This window comes from Budorcas taxicolor, chromosome 4 (genome assembly GCF_023091745.1).
Source record: "Budorcas taxicolor isolate Tak-1 chromosome 4, Takin1.1, whole genome shotgun sequence".
In the NCBI taxonomy this organism is placed as follows: Eukaryota; Metazoa; Chordata; class Mammalia; order Artiodactyla; family Bovidae; genus Budorcas; species Budorcas taxicolor.
Window position 1 is genome coordinate 32,291,374 of NC_068913.1, and position 21,217 is coordinate 32,312,590.

General features: G+C 41.0%; 1 protein-coding gene across 1 annotated transcript in view; it reads left to right on the plus strand.

Moving 5' to 3' along the window:
• The first annotated feature begins 3,843 nt into the window (after positions 1–3,843).
• DNAH11 (dynein axonemal heavy chain 11) overlaps positions 3,844–21,217 on the plus strand; it is a 355,953-nt gene continuing 338,579 nt past the window's right edge. The window contains exons 1-6 of the mRNA XM_052639247.1: positions 3,844–4,179; positions 5,425–5,568; positions 12,870–13,066; positions 13,291–13,480; positions 14,239–14,338; positions 17,234–17,445. Coding sequence (XP_052495207.1) covers positions 3,844–4,179; positions 5,425–5,568; positions 12,870–13,066; positions 13,291–13,480; positions 14,239–14,338; positions 17,234–17,445 — 1,179 coding nt within the window. The remainder of the gene's footprint in view (positions 4,180–5,424; positions 5,569–12,869; positions 13,067–13,290; positions 13,481–14,238; positions 14,339–17,233; positions 17,446–21,217) is intronic.

Sequence of the window (21,217 nt, forward strand, 5' to 3'; positions counted from 1 at the left end):
GAAGGGCAATGCCAAAGAATGCTCAAACTACCGCACAATTCCACTCGTCTCACACACTAGTAATGGCACCCCACTCCAGTACTCTTGGCTGGAAAATCCCATGGGCGGAGGAGTCTGGTGGGCTGCAGTCCGTGGGGTCAGGAAACTTCACTTTCGTTTTTCACTTTCATACATTGGAGAAGGAAATGGCAACCCACTCCAGTGTTCTTGCCTGGAGAATCCCAGGGACAGGGAAGCCTGATGGGCTTCCGTCTATGGGGTCGCACAGAGTCAGACACAACTGAAGTGACTTAGCAGCAGCAGCAGCACACACTAGTAAAGTAATGCTCAAAATTCTCCAAGCCAGGCCTCAGCAGTATGAACTGTGATCTCCCTGATGTTCAGGCTGGTTTTAGAAAAGGCAGAGGAACCAGAGATCAAATTACCAGCATCCGCTGGATCATCTAGAAAGCAAGAGAGTTCCAGAAAAACATCTATTTCTGCTTTATTGACTATGCCAAAGCCCTTGACTGTGTGGATCACAATAAACTGTGGAAAATTCTGAGAGAGATGGGAATACCAGACCACCTGACCTGCCTCTTGAGAAACCTATATGGAGGTCAGGCAGCAACATTTAGAACTGGACATGGAACAACAGACTGGTTCCAAATAGGAAAAGGAGTACATCAAGGCTGTATATTGTCACCCTGCTTATTTAACTTCTATGCAGAGTACATCATGAGAAATGCTGGGCTGGAAGAAGCACAGGCTGGAATCAAGATTGCCGGGAGAAATATCAATAACCTCAGATATGCATATGACACCACCCTTATGGCAGAAAGTGAAGAGGAACTAAAAATTAGCCTCTTGATGAAAGTGAAAGTGGAGAGTGAAAAAGTTGGCTTAAAGCTCAACATTCAGAAAGCGAAGATCATGGCATCCAGTCCCATCACTTAATGGGAAATAGATGGGGAAACAGTGTTAGACTTTATTTTTGGGGGCTCCAAAATCACTGCAGATGGTGATTGCGGCCATGAAATTAAAAGACGCTTACTCCTTGGAAGAAAAGTTATGACCAACCTAGATAGCATATTCAAAAGCAGAGACATTACTTTGCCAACAAAGGTCTGTCTACTCAAGGCTATGGTTTTTCCTGTGGTCATGTATGGATGTGAGAGTTGGACTGTGAAGAAGGCTGAGCACCGAAGAATTGATGCTTTTGAACTGTGGTGTTGGAGAAGACTCTTGAGAGTCCCTTGGACTGCAAGGAGATCCAACCAGTCCATTCTGAAGGAGATCAGCCCTGGGATTTCTTTGGAAGGAATGATGCTAAAGCTGAAACTCCAGTACTTTGGCCACCTCATGCGAAGAGTTGATTCATTGGAAAAGACTCTGATGCTGGGAGGGATTGGGGGCAGGAGGAAAAGGGGACGGCAGAGGATGAGATGGCTGGATAGCATCACTGACTCAATGGACGTGAGTCTGAGTGAACTCTGGGATTTGGTGATGGACAGGGAGGCCTGGCGTGCTGCGATTCATGGGGTCACAAAGAGTTGGACACGACTGAGCGACTGAACTGAGCTGAACTGAGGGGCATCTGAGAAAAAAAGCACATTGATTCCTGTGTTGGTTGACTACCAAATGGACATTTTTTTTCTCTCTTTCTTCACTAGCAGAATCCAGATTTTGCTCAGGCTCCTCCTAGTGGACATATCCTTAACAGGAGGCTGGAGGTGGATCTTGATGGGACATACACAAAGTTTAGATACAGACGTGATGAAATACTGGCAAATCAGGTGAAAGAGAACATCTGAACGGCTTCAGAACGTTTTCTTTACTCAAAAATGAAGATGCTCTGTTTTCTTGCATCATCACCTACAAGGAATGCTAGAAACCATCACTACCACTTAGGATTCATGACCGTAGAATAACTGGAGACCACAGGAAAGAGAGACAAACAAGAGTTTCACCCCAGAGTCATTTTGTTAACCAACCCACGGCTTTTCTACAACTAGACTTCTTGGGTGAGGTTATAAATATTTTTATTGTTTGCCACTATTACTTGGGCTTTCTGTTAATCGCAGTTAACCACAGATTTTTTTTATTACAGATGTAAATTGTTTTTTAAATATACAAATTATTTTGTTAAAAGCCTAAGATAAAAGTCATGATTATATTGCTCTGTAGGACAGTAGGAGTACTGTATCTAACAACCTTATTTCAAGAGTCTGCTGCCTTTGAGTCTTTTTTTCTTTGATTCTCCTGGAACAACTTCACCATTTTTTCAATTTCCTCATTAATAAGTTAATACATCTTTGATGTGTTTTCATTCTATAAGTTACACGTGTACCTTTTTGAAAAGTGTAGTTAAATAGCATTATGATTTCAAATTTTCTACTGAATTTTAAAGTGGTTTTCCACTTGAATTTAATTCAACTCTTTTATTTACAGAATTCCTGTTTCCCTGTGGTAGAGGACGCAAAGGTAGAACATAGGGATGAGGGAAAGACTAAGAAAGCATCACACAGTATTTTCAGTAATTTCTCAGCTTTCTTAGCAGCCACTGGGTACCCTAAGGATTGCCCTGGCCAGTACAAAGCAGCCTTGAAGTTTGAAGTCATTATAAAGACTTTCCAGGAGCCCGTGTGCATTCAAGATTCTGATGATACAACTTGGAAAACCTACAGTGGTTATCAGACATCGCAGATATCCTGAAGAAAAAAAAAAAAAAAACTGTTGAGGCACCAAGTCTTGCTGGAAACAACCTATTTATCAATAATCAGTTACTACAATGGATTATTAAGGGCAACACTCACTCATGTTTCCTTGGGAAACACGAAGTTTGAAGTTTTTATTTTGAAATGAACAATTAAATGGAAAGGACTAAAAAAGGTTTAATTCGAGGACTGCCTCTTAAAATTCTGGCTCCTTCAGTCTTAACAAATGTCATTAACAGACTGTACTGAAATCCCATTTCAACATCCGGGAGACTGCTACTAATCTGGAACTTTTCTCCTGTGACCTTTTACTCTTGGATTGAATAATAATTCTCTATATATTTCATAGAACTTTGACATTTCCAAAGAGCGTCATTCATTCTTTCACTGTGTGTATTAACATCGCTGTAAGTGGCAGGTGAAGTTCGGAATCAGGATTTTGAATACCTAGGTCTTGGGATTCCCACAACTAAGAAAGCTGAATTGCAGTGTGGGTTGTTTTCTGGAATCAGCTAACCACTGTGGACAAGGTGAATTAAAAGCCCTGGGTGCGAGACATGAATCCATCATCTTGTTGCTTAGTCACTTTGTGACTAATTTCTTTCGCTCATTAGATAAGCTGACCAACTGAAGCCCTGCCTTTCCAGGTATTAAACTAATCAAGAGGATGGACTTAGCATGGTGTTCAGCACACGGCAGCATTGCTCAAAACACAGCAATTAACAATACTGGACTCCCTCCCCGGGAGCCCCCACGGAGAGGTCCTGTGTGCCAGGGAGCCAGAAGGCAGCGGAGAGGCCACCGAGTGGCTCACACCGGTGGAGGGCAAGCCCCTCCCCTGCGGAAAGCCGCTTGGCTTGGCGCTCACTGCGCCCTCAGCGGGCCGGGGCGGGGACGCCGTTCCCCGGGAAACGGGACGCGCTGCCGAAGACCCTCCGGAGCTCGGTCCCGCTGCGCTGAAGCTCCGCGAGCAGACGCGGGAGGCCGAGTGGGCGCAGGTGTGGGACAGGCGGCCGCGCTCGCAGTGATCGCTGGAGGAGGTGGGCGCCTCCCGGGGCGCGCGCGTGCCGGCGGCCTCGCCTACGCGGGGCTGCGGAGGGACGCGCGCGAGGAGCCGGCCGGTCCCGCGCCTCCTCGGACGGGCCGGATGGCAGCCCAGGCGGCAGCCCGAGAAGCCCCGATTCTTCGCCTCCCCCCGGGCGCCGGCCCGCAGGCGGCGGGCCTGGTGGAGGTGGAGGAGGAAGACGAAGACGAGGAGGTGGCGGCGGCCAGGAGAGCGCGGAGTTTTGCCCGGGACGCGCGGGTGCGCTTCGTCGGCTGCCGCCTGGAGCAGTTACTGGGCCTCCCGGAAGAGAAATGGAGCCAGCATTTGGAGAGTGAAGACAACCGGCAGGTTCTGGGGGAGTTTCTGGAGAGCCCCAGCCCAGCCTGCTGCCTTTTGTTCAGCGTCGCCACTGAGGGGCAGCTCGAGGCGTCCCAACAGGTAGGGGGTGAGGGGACCCGGCCGCACCTCGCGTCCCGCCTGAAGGACACGCGGGCGGGACTGGCCAGTCGCGCCTCCGTGGGCTCCTTCGGGACCTGTGTTAGGGCCCTTTAACATAAATAGATCACTTCTGTCGAGTGCCTGCCCCCGGAGTCCGCAGAATCCCCCAGGTGCTTCCACTCTGCTGTTGAGCGGCTGTTGGTTTTCTGGAAGGTCAGCCTTTGAGCCTGCAAAAGCCGCGCGTTCTTTAGCTGCGCGGTTGTTAGGCGCAAGGTGAATTCTCTGTGCCAGATAACTTTCCTTTAAATTGTTCTTGGGTCACTCTGGAGCCACATGCGTTTGGCAGAGCCCAAAAAGCTTGGCATGGCTCCGGCTGCCTGTCAACCACACAGCATCCCAGGGAATAATACTAATACTTAGTTTTTAAAAAAAGGATTGCCGGCACTCTGCGCTCAGAACAGTGTTTCTTTTTCCTTTTTCAGTTTGACTTCTAGTACACTTGAACGTTAACGAGTTCAGTATTTGTACTTCTACGAATACAGCATTGGTACTTCTAGACTTTGGAGCAAGATTCATAGTCTTGGGATGCTTTGCTCTTAAGTTGTAAAGTGGTACCATCATCGCGAGATGTGGTCGATTATAATGGCGGGGATCCCACAGATGAAAAAATAATTGGAGTTTGACAAGTTCCGAATTTCGTTTGGTTTGCTACTCTCCTAGTTTTTAAAAGTTTGTCAGAGTAGGCAGAGAGAACACTTTAGTATTAGGTTAGTCATGATGTCTGAAGAAATGACTTGGTAGTCGTGAAAATGCTAGAGTATCTTGATTAAACACATCTGTTTTTTGCTTTGGGGATAATAATCAAATGTAACCTCGTGGTCTTTATCTCAGTTGGGCTTATTTCTAACAGGAAAAGGTTATACAAAAGAATAACCTTTGCTGAGATGGAAACATTTCTAATTTCTCCCTGTATTTGTTTTTAATTATGAGACTTTATGGTATATTGTGATCTTCTGAAAGGTGATATTTCACACTAATAATACTGTGAAATTAGCTTTATAAAAGAACAAAGAAAACTGTATACACGTTGCAGAGAAGCAGTGGAACAATCTTACTTATAAAGGTGGGCAGGATGCCAGATTTTGTTTCTCATGCTTGCAATCCAGTTACAAGTTAGATATAGTACATCTTGCTTGTTAACATGGAAGCTACATTGTGGACTTAATTATGTTGCTCTTGTTTCAGATTCCAAGAGATGTAAAACATAAACTTGTTTATGTTGCCAAGAAGACTACTGAAAACATTGGAGTAAATGACTTCTCTCAGATAGTTTTATTTGGAGAGTTACCTGCCTCATCTCTTGGACACGTAACTGCTTTCCTAGATGAGGTACTGGTCTATCCTTAATATTTTCATATTTATCTTCATGACACTTGAAATTAATTCAGGATAACTGGCTATTAAAACCAGCTGTAGCAGCTGGTCATCTCATGAGCCAGGTGGATGGAAAATGATAGCATTTAGACTGTTCCTAAAATGAGCTGACCCTGACATTCAGCAGGTGGTAATTTGTAGGATCATCCTATACCTGTTTCTTTCTAAATAACGGAAGGAAATTAGAAAGCAACTGGAATAGGCTTCTGCACTTAGCTAAAGTATTAAACTTCCTGTTTAGAATAAAGATAGATATACACTTTGAAAGTGTGTTATCAGTTTTTAAGATTCCTGTTTGTTTCTAAGTGCACTGGTGTGAGATAATGGAAAAAGATAACAGAAACAAAGTATTAGGAATTAGTGCCTTAAAATTCCTTTTCTCTCCCCTTCAATCAGAGAGCTACTCTCCAAACCCATGTTACTGGCACTCTAATGTTCCTAAGACCACTTAGGGATTTTGGTAAAAGCAAACTGATGTAGTAGGTCTGTAGTGGAGCTGACGCTGTTTGTTCACAAACCAGCTTTGAGGAATAAGATACAAAATGACTGAATTTGGAAGAACCAGAGCAGTTGTTTTCAACTGAAGTTGTTTGCTGAAGATTAGCATCACCTGGGGAGCTAATGTAACTGCCCAGGTGACACATAATACCAATCATTGGGGTGGGAGCCAGGCTGCGGTAGTGGTTAAAGATTCTCAGGTGATGCTGTGCCTGTGTGGGGTTGTGTTAGTCACTCAGTCGTGTTTGACTCTTTTCAACCCCCCATGGACCATAAAAGACTCCTTTGTCCATGGAATTCTCCAGGCAAGAATACTAGAGTAGGTTGTCATTCCCTTCTCCAGGGGATCTTCCTGACTGAGGAATCCAACCCAGGTTTCCTGCATTCTGAGCTACCCGGGAAGTCCAGGTGATTCGAATGCACAGCAAATTGGGGGGAACTGGGTTAGTATCACTAAGCTAGGTAAAAGTCGTCAAAACAGTCTTGCCAAGACCGATATTTAATGTAGGAGTAATTGCCAACGTACGTATTTCTTACTGAAGATTGGTCAGCCTCTGTCTTTCACACCTCTTCTACTTCCTGAGGCTCTTCTTTCTTCTAGAAAAGTATTTTCTTGCCGTCTCTGGATTAGCTGGGGCTTCTCTCCCCCAGCTTCAGTTCTACCATGGTTTCCCTCGATTGAGTTTCTATAGTGTTAGTTGATTTCCAGAAGACACTAGGAAGAGAGTTTTCTATCTTAAGCGCTCGAGACAGTTTTTGTTAGGTCACAGGTGTTCAGGAGATTTTCACTGATCTGATGAAAGGGTTTCACATGGAGTGTAAATGACCTTTGGTCATGGGAATCCAGGCTGCCATCAACTGGACTTAGAAGTGCAAAGCTGCACTCCTTGTTGGAATGCTTTCTCTACCATCTGTGACAAAAGATATAAAACCCTTTCCGGTTTCTCTGATCTTTCTCTGCATAGCCCTCTGAGAAGTTCAAGTGAAAGAGTAACCTGTCCATGAGTATATCTATAGAAGACATAAAACATTCAGAACCTTATGGGTGTAGCTGGTTTTGAAAGATTCTAATTTATTTAAATATGCTTGAGGATATGAACATTTAGACGAAAAAAGTGATGACATCACACTTGTCCCTTGGGTTTCTTTGTGGACAAGACTTAAATTTGGAATGAAGAGGCCCGATCAGAGTCCAAATTCTCTGTGGTCTGACCTCCCTGTGACCTCTCAACTTATTTCAATTGCTAACTCCTGGCTTCCTTGTGGTGGTTCCTTAATTATTTCAGGCACACTGCTGCCCTGGGGCCTTTGGTCTTATTTCTTCATCTTCCCCAGAATCCACTCAGCCAACCCATTCATGTCTTTCAAGCCTTTTTGCTCAAATATCTCTGTCTGTGAAGCTGCCCTCCAGTTAAACAGGGATCTTTGAAGGGCCCGGACCTAGGGTCAGGCAAGTGAGGCACCCAGCTCAAGAGAAGAACTTCCAGGGAGATGAGAAACAAAAACAACTCATTAATCAAGATGAATAATAGTTTAAGACAGTTTTTTTGTGTTTTGTTTTTCTCTTTGGCTGTACCACAAGACTTATAAGATCTTAGTTCCCTGAGCAGGGATTGAACTCAGGTGCTAGCAGTGAAAGCATGGAGTCTTAACCACTGACTACCAGGGAATTCCCTAAGGTAATATTTTTAAAAATAAAAATTAATGCAAATAAATCACTTTAAAAATAGGATCACTAACAGTGCCATGCCAAGTCATATTGGAGCCTAAGGCAAAATGTCAGTAACACTCATCTTTATTAAAAAATTGTCTGTTTTGTTTATCAGTTTTGGATTAATTTTTATTTAAAAAATATTTTCAAATATAATTCATCTTACTGAGTTGTTGAGCTTTCCTGGTAACTCAGGGGTGAAGAATCCACCTGGAATGCAGGAGACTCAGGTTCTATCCCTGGGTTGGGATGATCCCCTGGAGAAGGAAATGGCAACCCTCTCCAATATTCTTGCCTGGAAAACCCCATGAAAAAGAGGAGCCTGGTAAGCTATCATCCATGAGGTCGCAAAGATTCGGACGCAACTTAGTGACTAAACAACAAATCAAGCTGTTGGTGTTTGTGGGGTTCTTCTGTGTCCTCTTATGTTTTGTTCCATAGTGAGTGCCTTACTTGGCTTACCCTCATCCCAGCTCTTAATCTTTCCTCACTGTGTGCTTACATACTCAGTCATATCAGACTCTCTGCGAGCCCATGGGCCATAGCCTGCCAGGCTCCTGTTCCCCAGGCAAGAATACTGGAGTGGGTTGCCATTTCTTTCTCTAGGGGATCTTCCCAACCCAGGAACTGAACCCACGACTCTTGCGTCTCCTGTGTTGGCAGGCAGGTTCTTTACCAGTTGAGCCACCAGGGATGAGTCCCAAACCCCCAAGATTCTGCCTGACACATAGTAACAGTTAAGTAAGTACTTGTTAAATGAATGAAAGTTAAATAAGGGCTAAAGATATCCTCTTCTAAGAAGCAAAACAACGGAGCTTCAGGATATTTGTATAGAGGAAAAGCATTTGGTGTATGATTTCTGATATTTCCATTTGAATTTTTTTGACATTTATGACGACTGTGGGCCTATTACCATACAAATTCCCAAGTGTCCCTTTGGGCTTTTCACTTGGAATTTGTTCCTTTAGTCAATACTTTTTAAATACCTACTTGGTACCACTGACAGGACATACCTGGCAGTTAGTGATGACATTTCTGCCCTCAGAAAGCATGCAGTCTAACTAGGGAGGCAGACAGCTGAACAAACAGGGATACAGCGTGGTGGGCATTGCGGTTTCAGCAGGATGCTGTGACATCTTACAGAGTTGTCAGGGAAGGTAGGAAGTCTCAACTCGAATAGGTTACAGGTCTTGATTTGCCTGAGTTGGTTCCAGTCTCCCCTGTTACAGATGGGATGACATCTGCTAATTCTTATTGTTTTTACTCTCAAAAGCATCCATGGTTGTATGGTAAATTATTTATTGAAGGTAAATCATTGTAAATTATTTGGTAAATTGTTCGTTAAAGGACAAGGAGCAGTAACTAGGTGTGGAGAGGTGAGGAAATGCAGATTGCATTTTTAAAAACAAAGTACATCACTACAGTTAGATTGGGGAAGAAGAGCTGGAGGGTGGTGAGGAATAAAGCTGGAAAGGCTGATTAGAAAACTAACACCCTGCAAGTTTTTCATCCAGGTGGTTGCCACCAAAGCCAATTTTCAAACCTGCATCCACGTATTTATTGAAAGATGATAATGGTTATGTGCGTTCTCTGAAGGTTTTTATTAGGACAGATTTCATTTAAAAGTCTGAAATCAAATGGGCCATTTGTGACTTGCATTCCAAACTAATTAACTACTATCTTTCTGGGTACTTTCTGGTACATTAAGAAGAAAAACATTTAATGCAAGGATTGGTGAATCCATGACTCAATCAAGGACCAAAGAGGGACTATGTTACCAAAGTAGTGACTGGGTTGAAAAGTGTCATGGGAATTTTCCAGTGTTGTAGTAAAATAAAGGGATGGACCAGGTGTTTGAACAGAAGATGAGAAAAAGTCATTTATGACTTCATATTTATTTTTTTCTCAAGTAATGACCTAATATACTCTCATTTATATTTGATGTTGTATAGTCTTTGAAGTTTGACACAGATAGACACTGATAAACAGTAATTTATGTTGATATGCTAGGCTCTCCCAAATTTCTCTTCCCAGCCCTGATCTCTCTCCTGAACTTGAAGCTTGGGCTTCCACTGCCCTTCTGGACTTGACACTTGCTGTGTAATAGACATCTCAGATTTAACGTGTGCAAAATTTTACTCCAGATCTACTGTTCAATATTATCATGTGTCCCTATATGCTATTATTTTAACTATATTATATAATTTAGCAAAAATATTAATGTCATGCAGTTATTTAAGTATTATGTTGACCCATATCTTGAAAGAAACAATAACTGTAAATGTTTCTCAAGCCAGAATGAAAGTATGATTTGGTTCTTGGAATCAGTATCTGGACCACATTCCTATATATTTCAATTTAAGAAGTCTAGCAGAGACCTAGGCTCCTGTATTTTGAAATTGTTGCCCAGGTAATAGTCTCTACTGATTTAAGAACTGTTGTTAAAAGGAAGATGCCAAGTTTCAAAACAGGATAAAGTAAATGCGGCTAAGTCGCTTCAGCCACGTCCGACTCTGTGCGACCCCAGAGACGGCAGCCCACCAGGCTCCCCCATCCCTGGGATTCTCCAGGCAAGAACACTGGAGTGGGTTGCCATTTCCTTCTCCAGCGCATGAAAGGGAAAAGTGAAAGTGAAGTCGCTCAGTCGTGTCCGACTCTTCACTACCCCAGGGATTGCAGCCTACCAGGCTCCTCCGTCCATGGGATTTTCCAAGCAAGAACACTGGAGTGGGGTGCCATTGAGAATGCTAGCAGAGACTTTTTTGCCTGTAATTGTATATCCGCTAGTAAACATGTCCAAATTATTTTGGTTCAGAGAAAGTTTGGGGATTTTTCTTATAAAGCATAAAACCTAGACAAAAAACTTCCAGCTAAAAACAAAACCGCAGATTAATTGAACCTTTGTATATGTTTGTTGCTAACGAGGTTTATTTTCACTACAGAGCACATCCCAGGTCACCTTGTTTGAAATGATGTTCATGGAATTACTCTAGCCCTCGGCTTAACTGCTCTATAAAGCAAGTGGCTCAGAACTGCATAACAGTTTTATCTGTCGCTTATGCCACAAATACTTAATTTTGAAAGAAGTTGGTCTTGTCACAGAAGAGTAAATAAAGCGAAAGTTTGAAACAGTATCCAGTAAACTGGAAATGAAGAACCAGAATTATCCCTATCCCTGACTTTTAGAAAAAGCTGTTGATACTAGGAATGTAATGTAGAAAGCAGTGGTTCGGTGGGTCAGTGCATGGGCAGCCCAGCAAGCCTAAGTTTCCAAAGCTCTTCATGAACCCCACCCCTGTTTTCCTCACAGCCCCTCTCCTTAGGGGTGCTGGCTCCAGTTTCAGGCAGGCCAGACTGGTACTTTCTCAGAAGCAATGTACTCCTTTATTCTTCAGTGATTTTGCGTCAGTGTTCGCGTTTCTACCTGCCCTACTTGTTCACCTTCAAGATTTAAACCGAGTATCAACTTTCCTGGCGAGACTTCCCTAATCCCCCTCCCAGTCAGAGATGGGTGTTTTTCCTGTGTTTTCCCCATGATAGGAAAATGTACCTCTCATGGCAGTTCTGACCCACAGAGCTTGACACACTAGTTTTGTTTTGTTTTTATTGAAGTATAGTGGATTTATAGTGTTGTATTAGTTTCTGCTATAGAGCAAATTCAGATATATAAAGAGCAAGATTCAGATATATGTATTCTTTCCCGTTATGGTTTATCTCAGGATATTGGGTGTAGTGCCCTGTGCTGCACAGGAGGACTTGATTGCTCATGCATCCTTTATGGGTTGACATCTGCCGATCTCCGGCTCCCAGGACCTTCCTTCCCAGCCCTCCTCCCCCTTGGCAACCACAAGTCTGTTCTCTGCCTGGGAGTCTATTTCTGTTTCATACATAAGTTCATGTGCCTTATATTTTGGATTCTACATATAAGTAACACTATATGGCATTTGTCTTTCTCTGTCTGACTTAATTACTTAGTATAATAATCTCTAGGTCCATTCATGTTGCAGATGGCTTTATTTCATTCTTTTTTATGGCTGAGTAGTATTCCATTGTATATACACATCTTCTTTATCCATTCATCTGTGGATGGACATTTAGATTGTTGCCATTGAAAGACACACTATTTCTTACTAATCTCCTAGCTCAAGAAGTAGTGGGTACAAATTACAAGGCAGGAAAATATAATACAATTTGGAAATATTTGTTTTATCCCCACTGGAAAATGAATTTTCAGTTTGTTGTAGTTAACTAGAAGATTGTGTTCTCAAAATCAACTTTAAAAAGGTAGGCTGTTTTCTACGCATTTTAGCTAATGGAAATTTTATGGTTAATGCTGAAAGTCTAGACAGATTGTGTCAGAAAAAAATGTTTACAATTAGTACATATTGGAAAAGAGTGTCGTGAAGGAAAAGAGCGAGGAAGCAAGAAGAGACTAACTTCACTAACTCAACAAACTATAATTACTTAACATATGCTGGGCTTTGGGTACACAAAAAATAATTTTGGAGGTTTCCCACGCATAGAGTTTCATTGATATTCCCAACTTAATGGTGGAAGGAGTTCAAAAAAAGGTTCATATGATTTAATAAATATCTTTCTATCAAAATTTAATCCACTGGGATGTCCGTCAGAGCTGGACAAGATGAATTTGCTTTTGTGTCCGTGTGATTGAGGAAGATTTTTTCCATTAGTACACCTTCCAGTGTGTTCAATTTGCATTAAGAAAGCAGTTTACTTACTTGACATGATTTTGCTTGTTTCATACAGGGTCTGAGTTACTGGGAGCCTTCATAAATGTTTGATAAATATGTAAATGAATGAACAAGCAGTGTAGTACTTCTACTTTGAAAGAATTTGTCTAATTGATTAAGTCTAAATGGGTCACTGACTTTGTCATCTGTTTGTAGATTTGATATCATGGGAGGACATTTATGAAATTGAAATTGAGTGGTTTAGTTGCTGATCTTGTGTAACAAGAAAATCTTTGAAGGAATACATTATCTGTGAATTAATTTTTCTGCTTCTTAAAATGTTTTTCTTTCTCTAGATTTTAGTGCCAATTATTTCTAATAAGAACAACCATACATCCTGGTCATGCTTTATTTCACAAGACATGGAACATCATATAGAAGTCATGAAAAGTAAAATGCATATTTTTAGGGGCAAAATGTTGAGAAGAACTCTTCTGCCAATTCCCACTATTGCAGGAAACATTGACCTGGATCAGAAATATTCAGAGACCAAGTACGTAATGATACAGCTTACACAAGATGTCAAAATGGAGAGCTGATATACCTACTTAATATCACACCCCCGTAACACCCCCATGTTAGCAATATAGGAATATTATTGTAATGACAGCATATTTTAAAAATAAAAAAATAGTTATTAAAATACTAAGTCCTCTCCTTAGTTGGATGAAATGATTCATTTTTGTATTATATTATTAATCATTTCAGTGTTTGCAGACTGGAGCCAAATGAAAGGAAAGTACTCCATGCAATTGAATCAGTGGTTATCAAATGGTCACATCAAATCCAAGAAATTGTAGAGAAAGATTCAGTGCAGCCTTTGCTAAATGGTCTTCACTCAAATCCTCAAACTGAACTGAATTTCTGGACGATGAGAAGAGAGAACCTATCATGCATTTATGATCAAGTAAGTAGAGAGCCCTAGAAATTGCTTGTCAATTGAATTAGCAGAGTCACTTGTTGAATTTGGTGCCCCAAAGCAGTGATTTCCAATAACTTTAAAGATTTAACACACTGTCTGAATGACTTACTCAATTCTTACTGCAAAATTCTCTATAGTATGAGTATTAAAGGTGAATTTAATTAATGGGTATTAAAGGTGAATTTGCCTTTTTGAAAATATTTTGACAGCATGTGAGTAATTGGAAGCACTTTGTGGCTTAGGAAGTGTAGTTCCCAAGGGAACTTGTTGAAAATGTTGAAGATTTTTATGATTTAATTAATCTAGTTGATATAATTGACTTGGGAAAGGAGTAGGCTTTGCCTAGTGGAGAGATGCAACTTTGGAAGAACTAACTGGTTCCTCTGCTAATGTTTGCCTTAGAAGTTATTCAATTTAATGTTCTAAAAACTAAGACATTCATTCACTTGTTCATCTATCTCTTAGAGATTTTTCTGAAACAGATTTTATATGAAAATTTATCTTACATATATAATAAAATGTAAATCAGGTTTTTAAAAAAGTCAAAGACCTATAAATGTAAAATAAAATACAAGCTTAAGGAAAAATGTTAATTAAAAAATTATTTTCAACTTGAAACCAGGTACATCTTTTGAGTATTAAATACTGTGTGTATTGTGCATTAATGGAATATAATTTAAATATTTTTTGCAGAATGCTTTTATTTAGTCATTAATCTAGGTTATATATATATTTCAATTTAGCTTCAGACTCCTATTGTCCTCGAAATGGTTAAGATCCTGAAAAATAAGCGAAGCAGCTATTTTCCAACATTGAAGAACATTTTCATGGCTGTGAAAAATGGTAAGACTCGTGTCCCTTGGCCTGGATCAGAGGTCCCTCCTGATCAGACTCCTGCCTGTTTGCTCAGCCTCCTTCTACCCTTCATATGCTCTTGAAATGATTGCACTTGACTCTTCTAATGGTAAATCCATCTTAATCATCTACAATTTATTCTTCAGCTATTAGTAAACCATTTAAGTACTTTGAGAATGCCTGTGTGGAGGGAAAAGGCTTTTGGTATTTATCAGGAAGTCATTGAATGCCCAGCATGGAGATTTTCTAATCAACAGTTGGGCTGCAATTAGTCCAGTTATTCTCCAGTAGAATCTCGGAATTTGCTTAAGTTCCACCATTTATTTAACTCCTAAGAATGCAAAATCATCATTGAAGATTTAACACAGAGAGAGGAGGGTTTGTTTGTTGAATTTCCAACAGATAATACACGCACATTGTTAGAAGCCAGAAATTATAAGATGGTATTTATAATTTAAAATAGTGCAAATTCTCGTAATCTTTTCAGTCTCAACCAGGAGTAACCCCCTGCCATAGTTTTTTGATTTCTGTTCATGTTTCTTTAGGCATGTGTAAGCAAATATGGATATGATTCATGATTCTAAAGTTTTAAATGATAAAACTGTAAGATAGCATGGCCCAGTAGCTGGTGGTTTTGTTTTTTTGGCTATGTGCACAGCTTGTGGGATGTTAGTTCCCAGACCAGAGACTGGACCCGGACCCCCAGCAGTGAAAGCACAGAGTCCTAACCTCCAGACCACCAGGGAACTGCTGTTTTTGTTTCTGACATTAGAAAATTATTTTTTTAATTTTTAATGTATAATACATGGAAGGTTATAAAATACTTAAAATTTACTTTGAGAAAGTTATGCTAACTTTTTAGACTTTTCTCCATAAACTCTTGTCTTAAGGCCTTTTTTCAAACAGAGGGAATTAGATCTGAGTTTCTGCCCCAGATCCACTCAGTACATCTTTTTGCTGAGTCTCTGGTTTCCATTGGCCAAATTGGTACATTAAAACTCTGCAAATTGTTACAAAGATTGAAGCACTGTTTTGCAACCTTGTCACCACTGACACTTTGGGTGGGATAATTCTTGGTGGGGAACCGCCCTATGCATTGCAGCATATTTAGCAGCATTGCTGGAGTCTACCCACTACCCCCATGCCCATTATGACAAAGAAAAAACTTAAGACATTGCTAGATGACCCTCAGTGGGGAAGACCTCCCCCGGCTGAGAACCACTGAATTGAAGATTTAATATATAGTGTACAAAGTACCAGGCTTCCCTGGTGGCTCAGTGGTAAAGTGTCCGCCTGCCAATGCAGGAAATGAAGGGGACATGGGTTCGATTCCTGGGTTGGGAAGATCTCCCAGGAAAGGATATGGCAATCCAGTATTCCTGCCTGGGAAATCCCATGGACAGAGGAGCCTGGGTGGGCTATAGTCCATGGGGCCACTAGAGAGTCTGACATGACTTAGCAACTAAACAACAAGTACAAAGTATTAGGCACACAGTAAGTGCCCTCCACAAATAGAAGCTGCTTGTGTTTTTTTTCTGTTGGTAAGATTTAACATTTTCTTTGGATATAAGGTCTACAGGAATAAATCCCAGGGATCCTTAGAGCCTTATGAGCATACAGCCTAGAGATTCAGGGGAAAAAACACTTTGAGTAGAGCAAGTGGCCCAAAGCCATTGTTAGTTAGTTAGAAGGCCCTCCCGAACATTTACTGGCGGCTCTGTAAAGTCGCTAGATACGCTTATCACGTTTTAAGGGCACTTTACCTATTACATGCAGTTATTTGATTTTGAAATTAATATTGAAAACACTCATTTCAGAACATGAATGCATCTGGGATAAAAATGGTTCTTAGACCCTCTCTTTCTTCCCAGGTCTTTATTATTAGGTGGACAGATATATGAGTTACTTGTCAAGTAGAGTACTGTGGGTGGGTAGATAATCTGATTCCAACAGCCAAAAAAAAAAAAAACTGTAGCAGGTTATTTTGTTTTTAATCTCTAACAGGAGTATTTTGGGATACACAAGAAAACAAGAATTTAGTTTCCTTCATATCCTGCTTTCATAGGAGATGCCTTTTAGTTAAGCAAAAGTATTTGTAGCCTGAGGAGTAAAATGGAATCTGAAGGAAATCTATTTAGGGCCATCAAAAGGGCCAGTTTTAAGAGAAAATTTGAATTAGATGAAGCAGTAATTAGTAACAGTTAACTGTTTAAATTTTTTTTATATAGCTTTAAAAAATATGCCTTATTCCTACCATGCGTAACAATTTTTAAAGTTTTCTTTATTTTTAACTGAAGGATGATTGCTTTACAGTGTTGTGTTGGTTTCTACCAAACATCAATATGATCTGCTTAAACTTAAGGTAACATTCACATAACATAAGATTTTAAAGAGTGCAGTTCAGTGGCATTCAGTGTATTCACAGTATCCTGTAACTATTGCCTCCATCTATGTCCAAAATATTTTCATTACCCATGCTTAAAAATTCCAGTAGTTATATTTTGAATAATAATGTAATAGAAAAATTTTCAGTCATTCTATAAGTTAGTCTCCTAGGATAGAAGAATGAAACAATAAATGATTAAATTGTGCTGGTAGCAAGTACCTAGGAGGAATTAACATTCTGCTGATGAAGCTTGTGAGTCTTCAGTCACAATTTACTTGTGCTGTAAGGGTGAATATGGCCGGGCTCTTTTGAAGGATTCTTACAGCCAGACAATATGTGCAGCTTTTCCTAACCTGTCATGTGTCAATTGTAGGATAAATAATCTAAAAAGAGGCAACATTTAAGTATAACCATGTTGTTTTGCATTGTTGTCTTGAGCTTGTGAAGCGAATTTAGATAGAAGAGACTGCCTCACAGTAATGGTGGTTTCCTTTCAGCTCTGCTCGAAGCCCAAGATGTGGAACTTTACCTGAGACCCCTGAGAAGACACATTCAGTGTCTGCAGGAGACGGAATTCCCACAGACCGGTGTATTAATTGCCCCATTATTTCATACCATCTGTCTGATCTGGAGTCATTCCAAGTTTTATAATACCCCTGCTCGGGTTATAGTTTTATTGCAAGAGTTTTGTAATCTCTTCATTGACCAGGTATGTAGCATGAAAAAATAGAGTCAGTGAGAATTATTGCCATGTAGTAGGTTTTATTGGGGTTTCTCTGGTGGCTCAGCAGTAAAGAATCTGCCTGCAATGCAGGAGACCGGGATTTGATCCTTGGGTTGGGAAGATCCCCTGGAGATGGGAATGGCAGCCCACTCCAGTGTTCTTGCCTGGAGAATTCCATGGACAGAGGAGCCTGGCGGGCTATAGTCCATGGGGTCACAAAGAGTCCAACACAACTGAGCAAAACTATTGCTTTCACTTTTCAAGTTTTATTAAATCAATGAGGAATGAATAAATCCAGTTAGAGATCACTGTATCCCTCTTTTTTCAGAGATGACTTTTATGGTAACAAAGGCCAGGTGATTTTCTATCCTAAATGGCAAAGGAGCACTAGAATTAACTTGAATACAATCACAGGACAGGGTGTTACTGGATTCTGTTTAATACCGTACTTTTCTTCAGAGATTTAAGGTAGCTTCTAATACAAGGCGCACATGTGTAGTTACTTTCTTTGTATCTTTCCTTTTGGTTTCCATGGAAATGCAGGCTGAGGGAAGACTTTTGGAAAGTAGAGAACTGGGTAGAAGCAAGAATGATCCTCAAAAAATAGTAGTCGAATAAAAAAAATAGTAGTTGAATTAAAAAAAAATAGTCGAATTAAAAAAAATGTTGATTCATGGGTGATCTTTAAAAATCTCTTGCTTATAATTGTTTCTCTACTGTTTACTTACATTACAAAGTACTTTAACAAATTAGATTGCTTCCTCATCCAGTGGAAAGTTTTCATTCCTCTTGTGTCCATAATATCAGAGAGCATTTCATAATTTCAGAGCTAAAAGATACTAGAAGGGCGTATCATCTAGTGATTCTCGAAGGGTGCTTGTGTCTGTGTATGTGTGTGCGTAAGCTTGCTTGAGTTGCTATAACAGAATTCCACAGGTTGGGTGGTTTTATTTTCAGAAATTGCTTTTTCACAGTTTTGGAGGCTGGGAGACCAGTCCAGATTCCTGCATTGGTGTATTCTGTCCAGTGTTCTTTCTGGCTTGCAGATAGCTGCCTTCTTTCTGTGCCCTCATGTGGTGGAGAGAAAGATTTTCCTCCTCCTCTTACAAAACCACAATCCTATCAGATTGGGGTCCACCCTCCTGTCCTCATTTAACCTGAATTACCTGTTAAAGACTCCATCTCTGGGTAGTCACATTAGTGGTTAGGGCTCCAACACAGGCACTGTTTCAGAGGGTATGGCACAGTTCAGTCCATAGCAGGGTCTATATCAGGGTGTGGGTCTGAACCCCTAAGGGGTTTTTGTAAAATGGATGCCAGAGAATCAGAATCTCTGCATGTGGCTTAGCCTTTGTGTGGCTAAGAACGCCTCTTACGAGAGTTGCATCACTTCTACCTGTAACTGGCAAACTGGAACAGAAAGAAGGGCCTAAGTTCACATTAACTGGAAAGTCTCAGTGTGCAAAGACTTGAGGATTAGCATTCTCCAGGAGAATCAGATGATAATTTCAAAACTCCACTTTGCTCATGTGTGTTTGATTGACTTGATTCTTAGCCTCTCATCACATGTAAATAAGGTGGCTTTTGGTAGCCCTAGAGGGATATTCTGCTACTAGAACTTCCCTGGAAAGAGACTGACTTTGTTTTTAGTTCTGGACCGATGGGTTTTATGATGGACAGGGAATCCTGGTGTGCTGCAGTCCATGGGGTCGTAAAGAGTCGGACATGACTGAGCGACTGAACTGAACTGAAAGCATTTTATTTTCTCTCCTGAAGCAATTCTGTGGCCAGGAAGATAGGATATTTTAGACAGATCTGGATCACTAGCTCAGGGAAGGGTGGACAACTATGATTGACCTAAATAAATCCCCAATCTAGTCTAATGCTTCTCACCTCATGACTCATACTGAAAATTAAAAAATTTTATTGCACAGTGGGGTAAATTGGAGGAAACTGGGAACCCTGAAAATCTGCTCATAGTCAAGGCAAGCAGCTCAGAGCTTCTGCTGCCCCAGGCCCCAGCACTTTGCTGTCCTAAGCATTCAAGAGAAGGGTGTTGTAGGGGAAACTGGCTGGGGAACTGGGTTCCATTCCAATCCCTGATACTTTTTCAGATGAATTAACTGAAACTTGAAAGATATATCATTTGCTCAATTTCCTTGAGAGTTTAGGGGGACAAATTAAAGTACAGGTCTTCTGACCTGCAATTTAAAGTTTGGGGAGTATAAGATTGAGGTAGGTGTGTGGGTGTGTGTGTTCTCTCTGCTGCTGATGAGACAGAATATATGCAAAGTGCTTTTGGACTCAGACCAACCAAGATTCAAATCTAATTGAACCATTTTAGAGGAGAAGGGAATGCTACCCATTCCAGTTTTCTTGCCTGGAGAATTCTAGGGACAGAGGAGCCTGGCAGGCTATAGTCCATGAGGTCTCAGGAGAGTCAGACATGACTGAGCACACAGTAGAGTTAAATCACTTTTTTAAGCCTCAGTTTCTGCCCTTGTAAGTGCCTAGTTCGTGGGCTGTTGTAAGGATCAAAGGAGAGAACCTAAATGAAATGCTCAGTTGAAAAGTTCCAAACTGTTGACTTATGAACTAGTTGCAGCTCTTGATTGGAGATAACGGATCAGTTCCTTGCTATATTTTAGTGTTTCCTCTAGCTTCATTCTATTTCTGTTTCTCTGTTGTGCAAACTCAGTTTTGCCCTTTTGTTAAGTGAGCGCACTGGGCCCTAATGGACATATCTCATGTGAAAGGCTTTGATCCCTACTGCGGTTTTAACAACTGTGACCACAGCTTCTCCCAAACCCCTTTTGAGGATCCTCATCTCATTTTGAGAATGATCCAAACTTTTACTACAAAGCCCTGTTAGTGTAGAAAGCTCAAAGATTGTCATTCATTTTTATAGATGGCTTGCAAAGAGCCCTGGTTAGCTGTAAGCCTGTTAACCTATTATCCCTGGCCCCTGGTCAGTGTCCATGGTCAAAGTTTGCCAAACTCCTGAGGAAATAACCTCGCTTCCCTTGTTCCTTAGTTACTATTCCTGGCTTATGTCCAAAGGTTTAGTTGACCCAATTTCCTAGATTCTCCAAGTAGACTTTGTAGTAAATCTGTCCCAACATGGAAGGAATCAAAAATGGGCAATGAGTAAACTTTCATACCTGGGTTCTCTGAAGAGCTAAACTCTGCAACACCCATCGCCACCTCCAGTTGTTTGTTGTCCAGTTGATTTTTAATGCCTTTTTAATGCATAGTGTCTATGTGCATGGCCAGTTAGCCATGTGCAACTTTCTGCAACCCCACGGACTGTAGCCCACTAGGCTCCTCCGTCCGTGAGATTTCCCAGGTGAGAATACTGGGATGGGTTGCCATTTTCTCCACCAGGGGATCCTCCCAACCCAGGAGTCAAACCAGTGTCTCCTGTGTGTCTCGCATTGGCAGGTGGATTCTTTACTACTGTACCGCCTGGAAAGCCCCAGCATGCACTGTGTAGTTTCTTTTATTTACCAGAATTCTTCTAAGCCCTTTACAAAAATCTATGAATTTGATCTTCTAACGGCACTATGATATAGGTACTATTTATTAGTAGATCCAGCTTATATTTAAAAAAAGACACCCAAAGTCCAGAAGGGATAGATAGCATGCCCAAGGTCATCCAGCTTGTAAGAAAGAGCTCTTACCCATTATGTTATGCTCCATAGTTTAAAATAAGTTTTTATTTCTAATTACCATGTAATATGTGGTATACTAGTGATGT